We start from the raw sequence: 17,034 nt of genomic DNA, 5'->3' as shown, positions 1-17,034 counted from the left end.
TTGGGACTAGCATCTGTTCAACAATATTTCTACCAACATTACTGCATTTCTTAAATATAACTTCTGATTTTTCATTAAATTACTCCATTTTCTGTGTTTTGTAAAATATTGAAGATCTGTAGAATTTAGCTAAGAAATAGTACATTGTGATAATTTTCCATGTTTTTTACCTTTAGTTAGTTAAATATGGTAGGGGAAAGAAGACTTAGTCTTTTAAAGTATCTGAGGAAAATATCTAGAATGTGGTACTAGAAATAACTGAATGAATAACTGACTTTCATTTTGATTATTTCCTCAAATAATGAATTTCAACAGCAATAGCTTATTACTTTCTTTTGCATTTTCTATTAGCTTCTTTTAACTTTTTAAGGAATTTTAATAGCTAAATAACTGTATTTATATACAGTTCAGCAATATTTTATCAGAAGTACAATTTTTTGCATATAGCTATACTCTTTTTCGTAAAGAAATTGAACCTACTAAGTGATTCTCTTTCAGTTCCTGACCCCCCAAACATTAATAAACTGTTTTATATGGCCTTTCTTTTCCATCAAATTTCAGTCACCCCAAGGGTGTTTCACTAAAGAAAAACAAAAAGACCAGAGTATTCTTGAAATTAATAAATGAAATGGCTTTTCAGGAAATTCCTTTAATTTTGCTTGCCTAGTGAAAGTATTTTTTTCATGTGTCTACATTTTTATGTTCTCCTTGGCTCCTATAATATACCTGTTAATTCCAATTTTAAAAACAGAGTATAATTTCTAAACTAGTGGAAGATCTATACCACCATTATATTAAGATTTTGTCTAATGGGTTTTAGCCTTTTTTTAAATGCCAAAAAGAATTTTGCAATCTAAATTATTCTCTGTAACTATGAATCAGATCTGGGCAACTGAAGTAAGCTTAGTAGAGGAAATAGAGATGGATATGGAGACAAGACTAGGAAAAAGGATGTATGTGGTGAACTCTGGTCACTTCTCAAAAATTTGTGTTGCACAGACCTAGCCAGATAAATATATTAATATTTAGTACCCCACTTAACTAGCAAAGAAACCAAGTTGGAAAAGACATAAATGTAAAAAGCCTTCCATGCATAATTTTGCCTTATCTGGTTATTTTTAATAATTTGATTTTTCATATTTTAATACAAGAAAAATTTTGTGTGGGCATATGCAAACATACTAATCTGGAAAATGTAAAGACTAGAAAATTAATGCTTGAAAATAGACAAACGGGATTGAGTAGCTATCTGGTTGTTTTAAGTAATATGTGCTTTAAACATGTTCTCTACTTGATTGTTCAAATAAACACAAGTAAATTGACTCCTAATTAACCAAGGATCTTCAATTCATTAGTTTTTTTTCCTTTTTTTCAAACTATCTGAGAGACTCAAGAAAAAAAAATTCATATGGACAAATACAAGAAGAAAAATTGAGCTATCTCCTTTCTTTTCATTATGTGCATTAGAATTCAGGAAAACTTTATCTAGTGTCATAATAAATACTATTTTAAAATAGTTCCAAGATCTATTTTTAAAATGTATGTACTCAGAATGCACATAGTGGTCATGCAATTATTTTCTATTTGAAACCTAACTGGGGCCACTCAATATTACCAGATGACTTGCTATTAAGTGAATGGCCCCCTCCTTCCTTCTAGGATTGGAGCTCAATTACTTAGACCATGCTGCACATACACTCTCTAATCAGGCTTAATTTAACAATGGAAATTCTTCAAAATTTGCAGAAAATGGCATAGGAAATATGAAGCATAATATCTCACCCATATAGCAATTAACCAAGAAATCAAACCATGACTCTGTAGCTTGTAGGTTAGGGGAGGAGAAACTTTTGCAAAAAGATACTCTGCTTCTACAGGAAAAATAAACCACTGGTATATTCCTTCACTAGAAGTCATCTTCCTGACTCCGTGTGATGACTTGCTTTTACTCAGGTCCAAATGAAGCCTGCCTAAAATGTTTAATACTACTAACTAATAAAGATGGGGTGTTATTATTGGTAAAAAAATGAGTAGTAGCTCAGCCAAAAAATATATATATATATATATTTGATTAGTTTTAACTTTTAATAATATAAGTGATCTATATAAATAAACTTGAAATCAAAACCATCATGATTTATTTATACCATGATTATAATAGCACAATATGTTTGATATTGCTTTAATCTTTTCCTTAAAGCTATCTAGAGGTAATGTCATAATAACCATAAAACTTACACTATGCTAGTGTTAACTCTATGAATTTGTGCAAGGAATATTCTCCCAGAATCAGTACAGTTTTATAAATTTTGTTTTAGGTTATGGCTTGGAATAATGGATGTTATATACTATGTATTATGTGGTTTCATTCTATACTCCAAATGGTAAGATCATGCTAAAGAAACAAATTAAGCAAATTTTAAATGTTGTGGTTTTTAACAAGTGGTTAATTCTAGTCTGATTATTTGTTTCAGGTATTGTAAATAATCTAAACTTTTCTTTAAAAATGAGTAAATAATACTAAGATGGTTATTTTAATTGAATTACTCACTGATTCAAAAAGATGTCAGTTTCATATCCTTAACAAGTAAATAGTATAAAAATAATACTTCTAGTTCAGGATATATGTTTCTCTGCAATTAAAACTATTTTTACCATAATCATTAGGGACTCTTTTCAGAAAAATATGGTAAATATCTTTTACATCACTAAAGAATGCCATACCATTTTTGCAATAGACCCCGTCCCAGCAAAGCAACATTTTAGACAATGGACAAGAAGATGTATCTCCTAGTGGCCAATGGAATCCTTATCCTCTTGGGAGGCGGGATGTACCTCCGGACACCATTACTAAGAAGGTAACTAATTTCAAATTAATGACACGAATCATGAATCTTTCACATTCATTGTATTATGTTATCCATATCTTGTGTTGTAACATCATTTCTAATTTTGTAATAAATTTAGACTAAATATTATCCAACTATAGGGAGATTAGTTAACTATAAGTACACTGAAAAGAATGATAAATGAACACTGCCAACTATTCAGGGTGGGAAATAAATTTTTCTAACAACATCCTACCACCTCTCTACAGGTAAGATTACCTCTTCCTATTGCCTGTCAACCATCTTTGAAGTATAATTATAGGAAAGTGTGTAATGTGTATTTCTTACTCTCTTGGTTTCAGCAGTGTGGTGTAGCCAATTTGCATAAAATGAAATTTGATCACAAAGATTGAACCACCATTTCTAGAGACTTAGCAACTCATTCATTCATTCATTCAACAGATAATGAGCACCTGTATGTGCCAAGCAGCAATACTATGTAATGATCCTAGATCCTGGGGAACAAAAAAAAATAAGATATTAGTTCTTACTCTGATGACCTGTTAACCTAGTGAGGTAGGATGAGTGATAATTAGGTCACTATAATACTTCATGGTAAGTCACTATAAAAGGAATAAAGAAAAAATCACCATCGGGGAGATGACTAAAACATCTATGAGAGACAAAGGATTAGTATTCCAGAATACATTTTCTTAAACTCCTATAAATCAATAAGAAAAGACATATAACACAATACCAAAAAAAAAAAAGGTAAGATACAAGGAAACCAGGATCATAAATAAACATTAAAATGAAAGTGAAATTTTTTTAATCAGTCTGAGAAATGCAGAAATGATGCCATTTCATACCTACTAGACTCACAAAACATCACCCAAAAATGTAAGCTCTTTGCAAGTATGAGAACAATGGAAACTTATTTCCTGTGGAGATGTAAGAACAATCACTTTGATAACAAATTATTTTATGAAACAGAGCTCGCATATACCCTACTGTCCAACAAGTCCTCTCCTAAGATATTAGTCTAGAACTCTTGTAGCTTGCCATTCAATGTATTTCTAATGTTTACAATAGTAAAATCCTGGGAAAACCCAAATATCTTTGACCAGGAAAAATATGTAAATTTCTAATCTTAATTCAAAGGAATATTTTTTACTTAACCATAATTACAATAATTTATATAACTTTAAAAACATAATTTTAGGGAAAGAGGTTTCAGAAGATGGCACACATCAAAAATACCATATTTATAAATCTCAAAATATAAGCAAATTTTAAAACTATTGGATAAGCATAAGTACATAACTGAAAAAACTACTTTTATAAAAGAATTATTAACATAAAACTTAGGACTTATGATTGATTCTTTAGAGAAAGGTAGGAAGCTAAGGGTATGATTAGGGAAGAAGCTGGCATTGTTCTTGATACTGTTCTATTTCTTATGCTGAATTGCTTTTCTAAAACTCTACTCCTTAAGTTAATGGTGTTCGTTTTATATTTGTGCTTCATAACTCACGTCCACACTACCTAATCAAAGATTTCTTCTGTAACCTGGGTGATGACTTCTTTCCCTTGATGACTACTCAGTGCTTTTTAAAAAATAATACTAAATATCAAATTATTTTGCTCCACATAATTGTTAATACCTTGATTTGCAGGTGTTACATATAATATTAATCTGCCTAGTTGGCAACATCCAGAACTGAAGATAGGTCTAATATACTATAATTAGTGAAAATGGGGTAAGCTGCCTGATCAAAGGAAGGAAAAAGATCCATTTACATAGTTCCAAAGGGTTATTGTCATTTTCCCATAGAAAAAGTCTTATTGGTTTATTGTTCTAAATGGAACTAACAGGTATTTACATCATCCGTCCATACATCAATTTTCCATGAAATGTATTTTCAAAGTCCATAATTTATTTAAATATATCACCACCTCAAATAATGATCACTTGCTTCCTTCTTTAACTTGGTTTAGAAACCCCATGCCATCCTATACTGATTAAGTATTTGTAGGCTAGTTAATCTGAAAATTTCACTAATTTTTACTCTTCTTGTCAAATAAGAAACAATGTAATGTGTCTTTTGAATTTGTCATGTCTTTCATATATGAGCCTATTTGTGTCTTCTTCCTACTATCAAAGAAGCATTTTCTGATTATCCCATGGTATGGCTCTTTTGCCTAAAATCTGAGATTTTAGAACCTATAAATAGATATATCTACCTATTACCTCGGAGAGAGAAAAATGAAAGTTGTAGATATTTAAATTTGGTTTTTCATTATATATTATTTGAATATGTCAACATAACATTCAGTGAGAATCTACCTAAGGAAATGAAGATGATAGTGACATAACTAGCATAGGCTGCAGGACCTATTGAAATAGGAGTGATAATTATAGGATTAATTTTGGGGGTTGTATCTTCCACAGTGACTGCTCTTAAAGTCAGTGTTACATTTGCAGTTGTCATGAAGTAAGTAGTCATTAGGCTAGACAGGATGAGAATGGAAAATTAGAAAGTGAGCCTCAAATCGAATGGGGAATCTAAGGAGAATCTTACCCCCTGGTGAAATCTTCCCCACTGCCCAAGTTGAATCTATTTTCCCAAATCTTTGCAGAGGATTTTTTAAATCCTACTCCCTGTGCAGAGATACTACTCTGAGCGTTCTCCTGTGATACTTGATGCTAGTGTACTGTTCTTGCTGTGAGACCATTGTAATACTGCAGAGATTTCATGGGAAATCTGTTTTAGAAACACTTTGACTCTATTGTGGCTATTATAACTCCTATTGAACTGACATTTGTAATACCGTGCCAATGACTAGATGTTTAGTAGGTTCTTAAATAACGTTGTTATCAACATCATTATAAATAACATTGATGAGGGAAATATTATACTTGGCCAAGCCCACTGTCTGTGTCAAGTTTGCCTGATCTCCCCAGGTCTGCACTGGTTTTCTTTCCTGGCTCCTTCCATATCTCAAAGATGTGCACATTGGTCATTGCCATTTCTTGACTGTTCTGGTCTGAGTGAGTGTTGGTGTGTCAGTGAGCCCTGCAGTGGAAGAGAATCCTGTCCATAGTTGGGTCCTGCCTGTACCCTGAGCTGCTGGGACAGGTTCAAGTCACCAGGGACCTGAACTGCAATAAGTATGTTGGAAAATAAATTAACAATGATTGCTTAATATTGAAAGTGTTTTTGGTCTTCATCTAGAATTTTTGGGGCCAGAAACACAGTAGGAGCTTAACTCTATTTTTATCACTTAGCCTATGGCAAAGTTGGTTTCCAAAGACTTATTCACAAAGTTAAATGAGGATTTATTGTACTGTAAGTACTATGAGAGAACAGAGGTGGGTACCCCAAGTTGTGGATCCAGAGATTTAGCAACATAAGATATTTAGACAAAGAGTTCATTTCTTAAAATAAAATTTGCTCCTTTATCTGTTATCACTGTCTTTGCTCCTGAGTGTGGCTAAACTACAGAAAAATGTTAAGAGTGCTAAACCCTGGCTTTTTAAATAGAGTTGTAATAGATGGTAGTTTTTAAATTCTCTCTATATCAGTTTTCAAAATCTCAAATTCTGATATTCAAAGTCTGGGAATTACTGCTAGAATAACAAGTCATAGCTATGTAGTTCCAGCCAGTATTATTTGAGCACTTTAAGAACTGCTGTAAGGAACTTTTGCAATGACTGAAATAACAGTGCTTTCAGGAGTATCTGTATTTTAGAATCTTCACATCACTGCTTTGACTACAACAGCCTATTGCATTTTGCCGCAGTCACCGTTTGTAAGAAATACATAAGGCATGTGTTAAATATTACCCTCTGTCAGGCATTGTGCTAAATACTTTAATGTGTTTCTTCATCTAATCCTGACAACAAACAAATGAGATAAACACTATTATTTTTATCCACCTTATGAAAGAAGAGACTTAGTTTAACTTAAAGCTAAAAGTTTCTTAAAGCTTAAAGTTTAAAGCTTAAAGTTTCTTAAAGTTTAGGTTGTCAGGATCACACCATTGAGCAAATATTTCAGATTACTCTCCTACATGTAAAGAAAATAGTATAAAGGTCATAGTTAAAATGCGTATAAATACAATTTTCATTTTAAAGGCAAGTCAAATTCTCTGATTTGGTAGAAACCTCCATATGAATGACAATGCTGTTTTCCCTAATTCTGAAACAAATATTTCTGAAAGTATCAAGAGTATTAAAGAGTTTGAATATTCCTGAGGAGATTTAAAATAGAAGTTTAATACCTGGAAAGATATATTAAAATGTTGGAGCAGGAAAACATTACAGTAAAATTGCTGAAGTGACATATTAAAACAAATGAAACTTAAAACATTGCCCTTTTGGAAAAGGTAACCAAGAGACTTTAAAATCCTGTCAATACTTAATATGAAAATTCTTAAATACACAAAGACTAGACATGTAAAATCTCATTTAGCATTAATGACTCTTCCCTCCTTATCTCTTAATTCTAAGTGCATAGTGACTTAGCAGTTAGAGTGACAGAGATAGGTATCAAGGATCAATATCAGAATGGACAGTTGATAACAAAAGTGTAAAAATGCAGTTAATTTACTATTGGCACACACACTTGCCCCTTATGCTGATTTCCCCAAAATTTTCTCACATCTTGAATGCCAGCTCAGCCACTAAGGGGCTCAGGATTGCCAGGTATTTGTCATCTCTGAGGCATGCCAAGGAATTCATTAGGAGAAATTAGAAGACCCATTTTTTTTAATATGTGAGAGTTTTGCCCATTTTCATGTTCTTTTTATCCTTTATTTTACAGGCCCCCAAATTGGAATTTTTGCTTTTCCAGATCATATGAATTAAAAATTTAATTTAAAAATTTATTAAGTTTCTTGGAAGGAATTCCTTATTTCAGTTTTTGCATTTGTCATGTTTCTTAGTATAATGCATTTTACTGTATCTTTCCATAGATATAATAAAATAAAAGACCTAAAATATCTTGTGCAAATCTTAAGCTGTTACCCATATGACTATGACCTTGTTTCTGAAAACAAGTGAACTAAATTTCTACTGAAATTGATTTTTCACTTGACAACAAAGCATCAGTTATTCATTGTAACTTCTCAGAGGGTAAATTTTCAGAAGGTGAAAATTAACTAATGACATTTTTAAATGAGAAATAGATATTTAAAATTAAGACATAAGAAAAATCAAGTTAATCCATACAAATAGTAATTTAAATAAAAGGACTTTATTGTTATGCTATAAATATCTTAAAAATAGTCATTAAATTCTACTCATTGAAAAGTAACTTTTTCCATTAAAAGTATATTGTTGTCCACACTCTATGTATGTGGGACTGGAGTACAAGTGACCTTAATTCTTGACTTTTGTAATTTAACTGAAACTAGTTGAGTAATAGTGCTGTTGGAATCCCTTAACATCTAAGGGAGGTTAGACTGGGGCACAGTGAACATAGCTCACACAGAAATAGAGGAAAGTTTGGCATAGATAAGAACAAGAAATGAAGACTTAAATCTTGGAAAAAAGGAAGCATGGCATCTCTGGACTGTGCCCCAGTTCTTGCATAAATAAATAAATCTTAAAAAAAAAAAAAAGCCACAATTAAAAAAAAAAAAGTAGGCATGGCAGGGAGTAGATCTTGAGGTATGAGAGAGGAGAGCAAGTCAAGAAATGGAAGAGACAGGGCCTCCCTAGTGACACAGGCGGTTGAACACAGCACTGTGAAGCTATTCACAGCCTCTGCAGTGCTGGTTTGATCCCCGCTGGCCATGGAGATACCCACGTGGCATGGCAGATCTCTCCTGTCTCACCCACTGCTCCCCTCAGCTGTGGATTTCAGTCAGTCTGCCTGTTCTGCTCCCCATTCTGTCTCTGGTGAATCCTCTCACCCTCCTGCACATCTGGTCTGTACCCTGGTTCTTGTGTAAATAAATAAATCTTAAAAAAAAAAAAAAGATATGGAAGAGGCAGATATATGGAAACCAACTGGGTAAAAAATAAATAAATAAATAAATAAACCTGATGGCTTTAGTCTGGAGTGGGGGTGGAGTCCACAAAGCCTGTATGAGATTATCTCAGGACATCCTTTCCCCCTAACAGGTAAACCTTACATATTAGAGATAAAAGACAGGGAAATAGAAATGCTTATTTCCAACAACATCAAAGTTAAGGATATCTGTTCTGGTTTAAAATAAAATTGAGATAAAAAATAATTCTGAAATTCTAATGATTGTCAATGCTGTAGCTAAACTCCCTTGTATGCAAATGGAAATATATCAGGTAGAACAGGTTTTGCCAGAAACTGTATTTTTTTTTCCCTTCCAAAGAAATATGCATCATTAACAGTGAAGAACCAACATCATCATCAGTCCATAAGTAAATGAGAACAGTCTTCTGAAAGGTCCATGCAGGAGGCTGGAATGCAAAAGCCTACCAGGAAGCCCACCTGGGGGCAGGAATGCGGAAGCCGGCCTAGAGGATTCAGACAATGAGCCTCCCCCCTCCCTCTACCGGTCTCTTCTCAGACAAAGAACCTCCACCTGCCCCAGGAATCTTTTCAAGCCCTACAAACTTTTTCCCCACATAGGAGCCGGTTTCCCACCTGACCTCTCCTCGACCTATAAAGGCCTGCATCCCCCTGACAACATGCGCGGCTTCACTGACCCCCACCTTGGGTCCGGGAGGTCCGACCCGGGTACAATAAACTTTCCCTTCCCCTGAGGAAGCTTGGCCTGGCTGTTCTTTACCGCGCCGTACTTTTCATCTTCTTTATCCCTGCAAGATGAATGCCAAATACAATCTTGGCTCCCCCTTTTCTACTTCTCTTTCTTGAGCCTCATTTTTCTCCTCTGGTAGAAGTGATGTAGTTTTTGGAGTTAGTGCGTTTGGAGTGCAGTGTCCTTGGGTCATTCTGGGAAAGGTTTCACCAGAGCTCCTGTTTCAGCAGCACACTGAGTTTCCCAGGCAAGTTTCTCCACGAGACAGAGACATTAGTTATATTTAAAAGAGCAGATTTATTAGAAAAAGGGACAGAAGAGTAAAGGACACTTACATAGACTCAAACAGGCAGAAAGAGCTGCCCCAAAAGGGACAGGTTTGCTCATAGAGAGGCCTACATGGTCACAGGCGGGCAACCTTGAGGAGAGCGGCCTCTGCGGAGGGAGGTCAATGAGGAGAAGTCCCGGCATGGTACATGCCATGGGCAAGCAGGAAGGCTGCTGCCCTGTGGAGGGAGAGAGTTGGCAAAAAGAAACACCTGCATAGTCACAGGTGGGCAGAAGGGCTGCTGCCCCAAGCCAGTGCAAATACTGCCCTGATAAAGTCTTTTTCTCTTTGGGAGGGGCTCCTTTGTGGAGTGGCCTGTTTGTTGCTGATTTTGGATAACAATGAGAATCTGAAAGGGACCAAAGATTCCAGAATGGGCCTTATCTCTATATCTTTACCCTCAGGTCTGTGCTCCAGACACTCCCTATAGCATTCTGATAAAGCACTGGTGCCTAAGGATCTTGATTTCCATAGCTGGGTTAATGAGTATGTTAATCCCCTCTACCCCACCTCCTTTTGTGAGTCAGGTTTTAGCTTTGTGATGCCTCCTTTTTTTTCCTATTCTTTCCTTCTTCAGAAGCAAATACAAATTTTGAACTGGTCAAAGTAAAATTTTCTTCTGGTAAACTGGGCCAACATTTAAACTCAAAACCATATCTGAATCCTTTATAGAGAGTCATTTTAAACTCAAAACATTTCCCTTAACATTAGGAAAACATCTTTCTAAGTGAATTGGTAGGTCAAGATTCTCCTGGCTTCCTTCATACTTCTGCCGTCACCCCTGTACATGATGGTGTCACATAGGTCTGTATGTGACGTACTGCAGTATGTTAAATACTGCATTAATATCCTGGTAATGGCATATTCTACTAAAACTGCTGTACTTCTGGAACACCCAACAGCCAAATGCATTCATAGCCTATGAACTCTCCTGGTGCCATCATCATTATTATTTTAATTTATTTCTATTTTTTTTAAATATCCTTGCTTATGTTTTCACAATATAGGTTTTCTCCCCTCAGGTATGGTCACCATAGTTTTCCTATCACCAAAGCACCCATAATTTTCCACCAAAGTCCATGGTGCTCTCCTCCACCTCTGATTTCTTCTCTCCCCCTCTTCCTGCTGCTCCACTTCTGAATGTTTCAGGTCTGCTCTCAAGGGTCAGTCTTCAGTTTGTCTTTGTCGGATCCTTTGATTTCTGTAGATTCTACATATAAGTAAACCACCCAGTATTTCTCTTTCTCCTTCTGGCTCACTTAGAATAATGCCTTCTAGTTCCCAATGGCATGAGTTTATCTTTTTTTGATGGCTGAGTAGTATTCCATTGTGTATTTATACCACATCTTCTTCATCCACTCATCTCTTCTGGAGCATATAGGTTGTTTCCATATCTGACTATTGTAAATAGTGCTGCTGCTATTAAAAAAAAAAGCATTTATACAGGTTTCCTTTTGAATTTGTGCTCATATGCTTATGTTATTTAGTGACATTAATTAAGACACCCGCTGACTTCTTTTGATTAATAAGTCAATGCTTCTGTCTATACTAGACTAGCCTCAGCATGATGTTTATGGCATAAGTAATTATTGTGCTAGAACAATACAAAAATGTACCACTTGAATTTATACAAGTTAAAATATATAAACAATCTAAAGAATAAGAGCTAAGAGCTAAAATATAGTCTTGAGCACTTTAAGTTGCACACCTTTTATATTACCAGGAAGAACTGGTACCCAGATGAATTAAATCTACTCTTTTCAAACATAAATATTGACCCATCCTCATGTTAACTTTTCCAATAAACCAATACAGCTTTATCTTTTGCTATACTAAAGATATAAGAATGAATATATCCAATGAGATTCAATGCCACCCACAATTGCAAATTTTTGATATCAGAGAGAAAAGGTGGAATATATGTAAAGACTTGGTAATTAACAATTAATTACCAAAGCAAGAGTAAATGACCTATAGGAAGTCAAAAATTTTGTGAAAATGGGACTCTTCAGAGATAGTTATATGCCCTCAGTAGTAGTAGCTGAAACAGAAAAGAAAGGTTTGAATAAATCAATGAAATAATTTATTTTATTTAATGATACATTTCAAGTATTTATGTTGCTAACCTGAGCGGCTGAGATTTGATATGTTTAATCAGCTGATTTTTTTAAAGATTTATTCATTTATGCATACAAGAACTGGGATACAGGCCAGAGGTATGGTGGATAAGAGGATTCACCAGAGACAAAGTAGGGGACAGAACAGGCAGATTAGCTGAAATGCACTGTTGAGGGGAGCAGCGGGCAAGTCAGGCGAGGTCTGCTGCACCATGTGGGTATCTCCCCAGCCAGGAATCGAACTTGTGCTGCAGTGGCTGCGGTTAGCTTCATAGGTTGCGACTTAACTCCTTGCGCAACAAGGGAGGCCCCCTAATCAGCTGATTTTATCATTATTTAATACATAGATCTTTTTTAAGTTATAGAAGAATATTTATTAATGTTGGGAAAAGTTATGACACTATATTATTAAGTGACATTCATAGCTTGCAAAATATATAGGGTTTTTCAAACCTTACTCTATTTCTATCATGTAATTAAGTTTGTTCCCAAAAATAATGCAGATAGGTGGTTATAGAGATATAGATGGAAAATTTCTGTAGCTTAAAGCAAAAGTGACAACCAACTATTTTTTGTTTCACAGCCACTTTTGTATTATATTTTCTTACTTAGCACATTAATTATTTAACTTATCCAACACATTCCTTTATCTCCTAAAACTCCAGTACAACAATACAGCTGTCTATGGTAGTGAAGGACATCACTGTCATGAAGATAGGTCTCATCCAGACTCACTAAATTATTTCCTTAATAAAAGTGTAAACCCAAAGAGTGTCAATCAAATGGCTATTATGTCAGAGGTAGGAAAAAAAACTTGCCACAGATAAAAGCAATGAAAAGAGTGGCAGATTCAACCTATTTTTTAATTCTTGACATAGAGGTCCTTAAATGACTATTCTACTTCAGAAAACTGAGATAATACTATGACATTTATACTCTCTTTTTAGAAAAAAATCTAAAAGCAAAATTAATCTAATGCAATGAAAAGGTGCATGATTGACTGTATAATTTGTAGACTTAAAAAATATGACAATCATCATCTACATCATTGATGACTATTGCTAAACAGATGTCAAAATAACATTTCATCTCTCCTCACTTGAATTTTATGTCACTTACTCTACTACCTATAGGTTTTTAGAATCTGAAAGGTGAAAGAAATGATTTTCACACTTTCATTGTTTTTGTTAACAATGTCCTTTTTATTTTATCTCAAGACTGTATAAGTCAGCATTATCACAAACAAATTGTTGGTTGAAAAGCATAGCATTAGCTCCAGCTTCATTATTTTGGAAATTATGGATTCTCCATTGTTTTTTCATTTGGGTTAATAATTTCCAATTTTGTAGCTATATTTTGTAAATTGACATTTAATCATAAAAGAAAGTGCTTATAGATTCAATAAGTCAGAAATGACTGCCTGGACACATTAGCCCGCTGTCATCCTACAGCACATGAACTAAAGGAAAAGCCCTCACCTTTTTATCTATCAATCAGCGCTGGAGTGTATCACCAGTATTTAACTCTAAAAAATTTTACATTACCAAGTATTTGAATGCCACCCCCAAATATGGCACTATGCCAACAAAATACAGTGTCATCAAATCCTCAGAGTACAAAAGGGAACATGCCTTCTCTCTTTCAAACATCAAAGCTCTCTTCCATGTATCTGTGCAACTTTGTCCTCTCCTGTCCTAATGCATTAGACTTTTGGTAGCAAAAATGCCCCTGCTGAATTCAATTAAAACAAGAGGAGGAAAAATATAAACTCTGATAGTTTGGTTGTCAAAATTTTAGAACAATGTCTATAATACACACACCACATGCACATACATAGACTGTGCTATGGGATGAACATGCATACCCCTATTATCTTCACAACATCCTTCAGAAACAAGGATCTAGGGTCATGGAATTAAGGAACATGGGGTTAGAGACCAATGTTGTCTGGTTTCACAATCTACTCTAACTATGATGCTATACTACTAATATTTCCTCCCACCAAACCCAACTAAAAACATTCATAAACATTATACATAGACCTGTTGCAATAGTAAATAACCCTCAATGTCAGGAATATATATATATATATATATATATATGTGTGTGTGTGTGTGTGTGTAGTACTCTTTGTCACGAATGGGTGTTTTTTTCTTCTGTTGCACATAGAGAAGAGAGAAAGAAACCTTGGCACCAGTTTTAGAAGAATTTTTTTAAAGAATGTTCAAGTCCTCTGTAAATTGTTCTTTACAAATCAAATAGTTTAGATATGCCAAAAATGCTTATTTTCTAAGGCTTCATTTTCTTTAATCTGAAACATTTACAAGTTCTTTAATTACTTTTGTGAACCTCAAAAGGTATAGAATCAGCTCTAAGCATGACTGAAGCCTCCTTACAGATCTTTTCATCACAATGAATTTTGTTAATAGAGCTTTTTCAATAATTTAGCCCAGTACAGTTGCTGATTAAGTCATCTAAGATTATGACCTCCACTTCTTGTTTGATACTATCTCCCTTTTCAACAAATAACTTAAGTCCTAGCACCAAACCCATTTGAAAAAGTGATAAAACTTCACTAAACATTGAATAAGACTTGCAACAAAATTACAATAACTCATAAAAACTAAGCTATGCACAAAATTACACAAAAAAAAATATCTCAAGATTTTCCTTGGTTCTGAAGATCTTGCTTTTTTTTAAGCAGGAGTGCAGAAGAACGTGTGAACCTGAACCTCATTTTTTTTTTAAGATTTATTTATTTATTTATACAAGCACTGGGTACAGTCAGAAGCGTGGGAGGGTGAGAGAATTCACCAGAGCCAGAGCGGGGAACAGAACAGGCAGACCAATGAAATATACTGCTGAGGGGAGCAGTGGGCATGGCAGGAGAGGTCTGCGGCCATGTGGGACCCTCCCTGTCAGCCGGGGATCGAACTGGTGCTACAGAGGCTGCGGGCAGCTTCGCAGCCCAGCACTGAACCACTGCGCCACCAGGGGAGGCCCTGAACCTCATTTTTAATTGGACCTTGGGCATATTAAATTTTACCATTCATTTTCCTCATCTAGAAAGAGAAGACAATGATGCATACCTTGTAAAGTGGTTTCAAAAATTAAGATCATGAAATAAAATACTTGTCATATGACAGTGCCTGTCATTAAGTATTTAATTAACAGCCATTATAATATTCGTTATGTTGGAGGAAAATCCGTGTTAATATTGAACAAGTAAATTTTTACTTAGTTTTGTTCCTAAAAGAAAGCTATTAATAAAACCCAAGTCATGAATTATCATCGCTTTTAAATTACTTACCTATCAACATAGACTGTACTCTTCTCATGGACAGTTGCAATGAAAACATATTCAATTATTGGATTAGAGATGACTAGAGGAAAAGATGAAGTTGAATCACCATCATAAAATATTAGTCATATTAATCAAGTATAAGTAATACCATCTCTACTTAGAGCGCAGTTGATTTTTTATGTGTGTGTGTATATATATATATATATCAAGTTCCCCTACACAAAAGAGGCCACTTCTCAGTATTTGAAACAAAATGCATGTGTTACTGCTTGCTAACAAATAACTTGTAAGGCACAATCTCTCTGAGTAAAACAGAGGGGAAGCTTGGAGTTCAGGGGTTGGTGGAATTACAGAAGTTGGACTTCGTAGGGGTTCATTAACCCTGAGCTAGAGAGTATTGTTACATGAATGAGACTCTTGCAGATTGACTAACTTTCGGAAGCAATTTCAAGAACAAGTTGTCATTGATTAATAACAGATTTTAAACCAGTTATTGTTGGTAGTTATTTATTGCTATCAATAAAAAAATAAACTGCTTAGCAGATAAGAACTTTTAATTCCCATGAAATTATTGATTACTTACTGTGTACCAAGCAAAATGTTCAGGATATTACATTATCTTCTTTATTCTCACAATACTCTATGAAGCATGTATTATTATCTACAATTTTCATATGAAAAGCAGAAGGCTGGGGCCTCCCCGGTGGCGCAGCTGTTGAGTGCTGGGTTGTGAAGCTGCCCACAGCCTCTGCAGCACCGGTTGAGGGCCCCACATGGCACGCAGACCTCTCCTGCTGCCCGCTGCTCCCCTCAGCAGTGTACTTCATCAGTCTGCCTGCTCTGCTCCCCGCTCTGGCTCTGATGAATCCTCTCACCCTCCCGTGCTTCTGACTGTACCCAGTGCTTGTATAAATAAATAAATAAGTCTTTAAAAAAAAAAGGAAAATAAAAGAAAAGCAGAAGGCTTAGGTAACTTGCATATAACAGCTTAACTGAAAAGTGACAGAGCAGGGAATAAATTCCTCTGGCTCCACACTGTGTTATCTGTACTGCCTCTATTAATTTTTTTAAATTAACCCCTGTCGTTTCTACAACTCCCCTTTCATAATCTTGCCATTTCAAAATCATGGAATCGTATAGTATAAAACGTTTGGGGAATAGCTATTTTTTACTCAGTATACCTCTATGAAGATTCATTCAAGCTATTGTTTCAATATTTTCTTCCTAAATATTGCTGATTGGTATTCTATGGTAGGGTTGTATCACAATTTGTTTAAAAATTCACCCATTGAAGGAAATCTTGTTCATTTCCAATTCTTAGGGTCATTATGAAGAAAGTTGCTTTAATCATTTGTGTATAAAATTTGTCTAAATGTAAGCCTTCCTAAATCTCTGAGATAAATGCCCAGGAATATAATGTTAGGATCACACAGTATTTGCATGCTTATTTTGTTTGTTTGTTTGTTTAAGATTTATTTATTTATGCAACTGGGGTACAGACCAGAGGTGTAGGGCTGAGAGAATTCACCAGAGACAGAGTAGGGAACAGAACAGGCAGATTGATTGAAATACACTGCTGAGGGGAACAGCGGGCAAGTCAGAAGAGGTCTGCTGCGCCATGAGGTAGCTCCCTGGCCGGGGATCAAACTCATGCTGCAGTGGCTGTGGATAGTTTCATAGGTTGCATCTTAACACCTTGTGCCACCAAGA

General features: G+C 35.0%; 1 protein-coding gene across 10 annotated transcripts in view; it reads left to right on the top strand.

The window, feature by feature from the left end:
- LRRC7 (leucine rich repeat containing 7) overlaps positions 1-17,034 on the top strand; it is a 433,981-nt gene that overhangs the window by 371,256 nt on the left and 45,691 nt on the right. For 9 of the 10 annotated variants that reach the window (XM_037499532.2, XM_037499531.2, XM_037499527.2 and 6 more), the window contains one exon: positions 2,739-2,858. In XM_037499532.2, the coding sequence (XP_037355429.1) occupies positions 2,739-2,858 (120 nt within the window). Of the gene's footprint in view, positions 1-2,738; positions 2,859-17,034 lie in introns of those variants that run through there. The other variant, XM_037499535.1, reaches the window with a different exon arrangement.

Source organism: Talpa occidentalis, unplaced genomic scaffold (genome assembly GCF_014898055.3).
Source record: "Talpa occidentalis isolate TD23 unplaced genomic scaffold, MPIMG_talOcc4v2.1 talOcc4.9, whole genome shotgun sequence".
In the NCBI taxonomy this organism is placed as follows: Eukaryota; Metazoa; Chordata; class Mammalia; order Eulipotyphla; family Talpidae; genus Talpa; species Talpa occidentalis.
The sequence above is the reverse complement of the archived record's forward strand: the minus strand, read 5'-3'. Positions and strand labels throughout refer to the sequence as shown.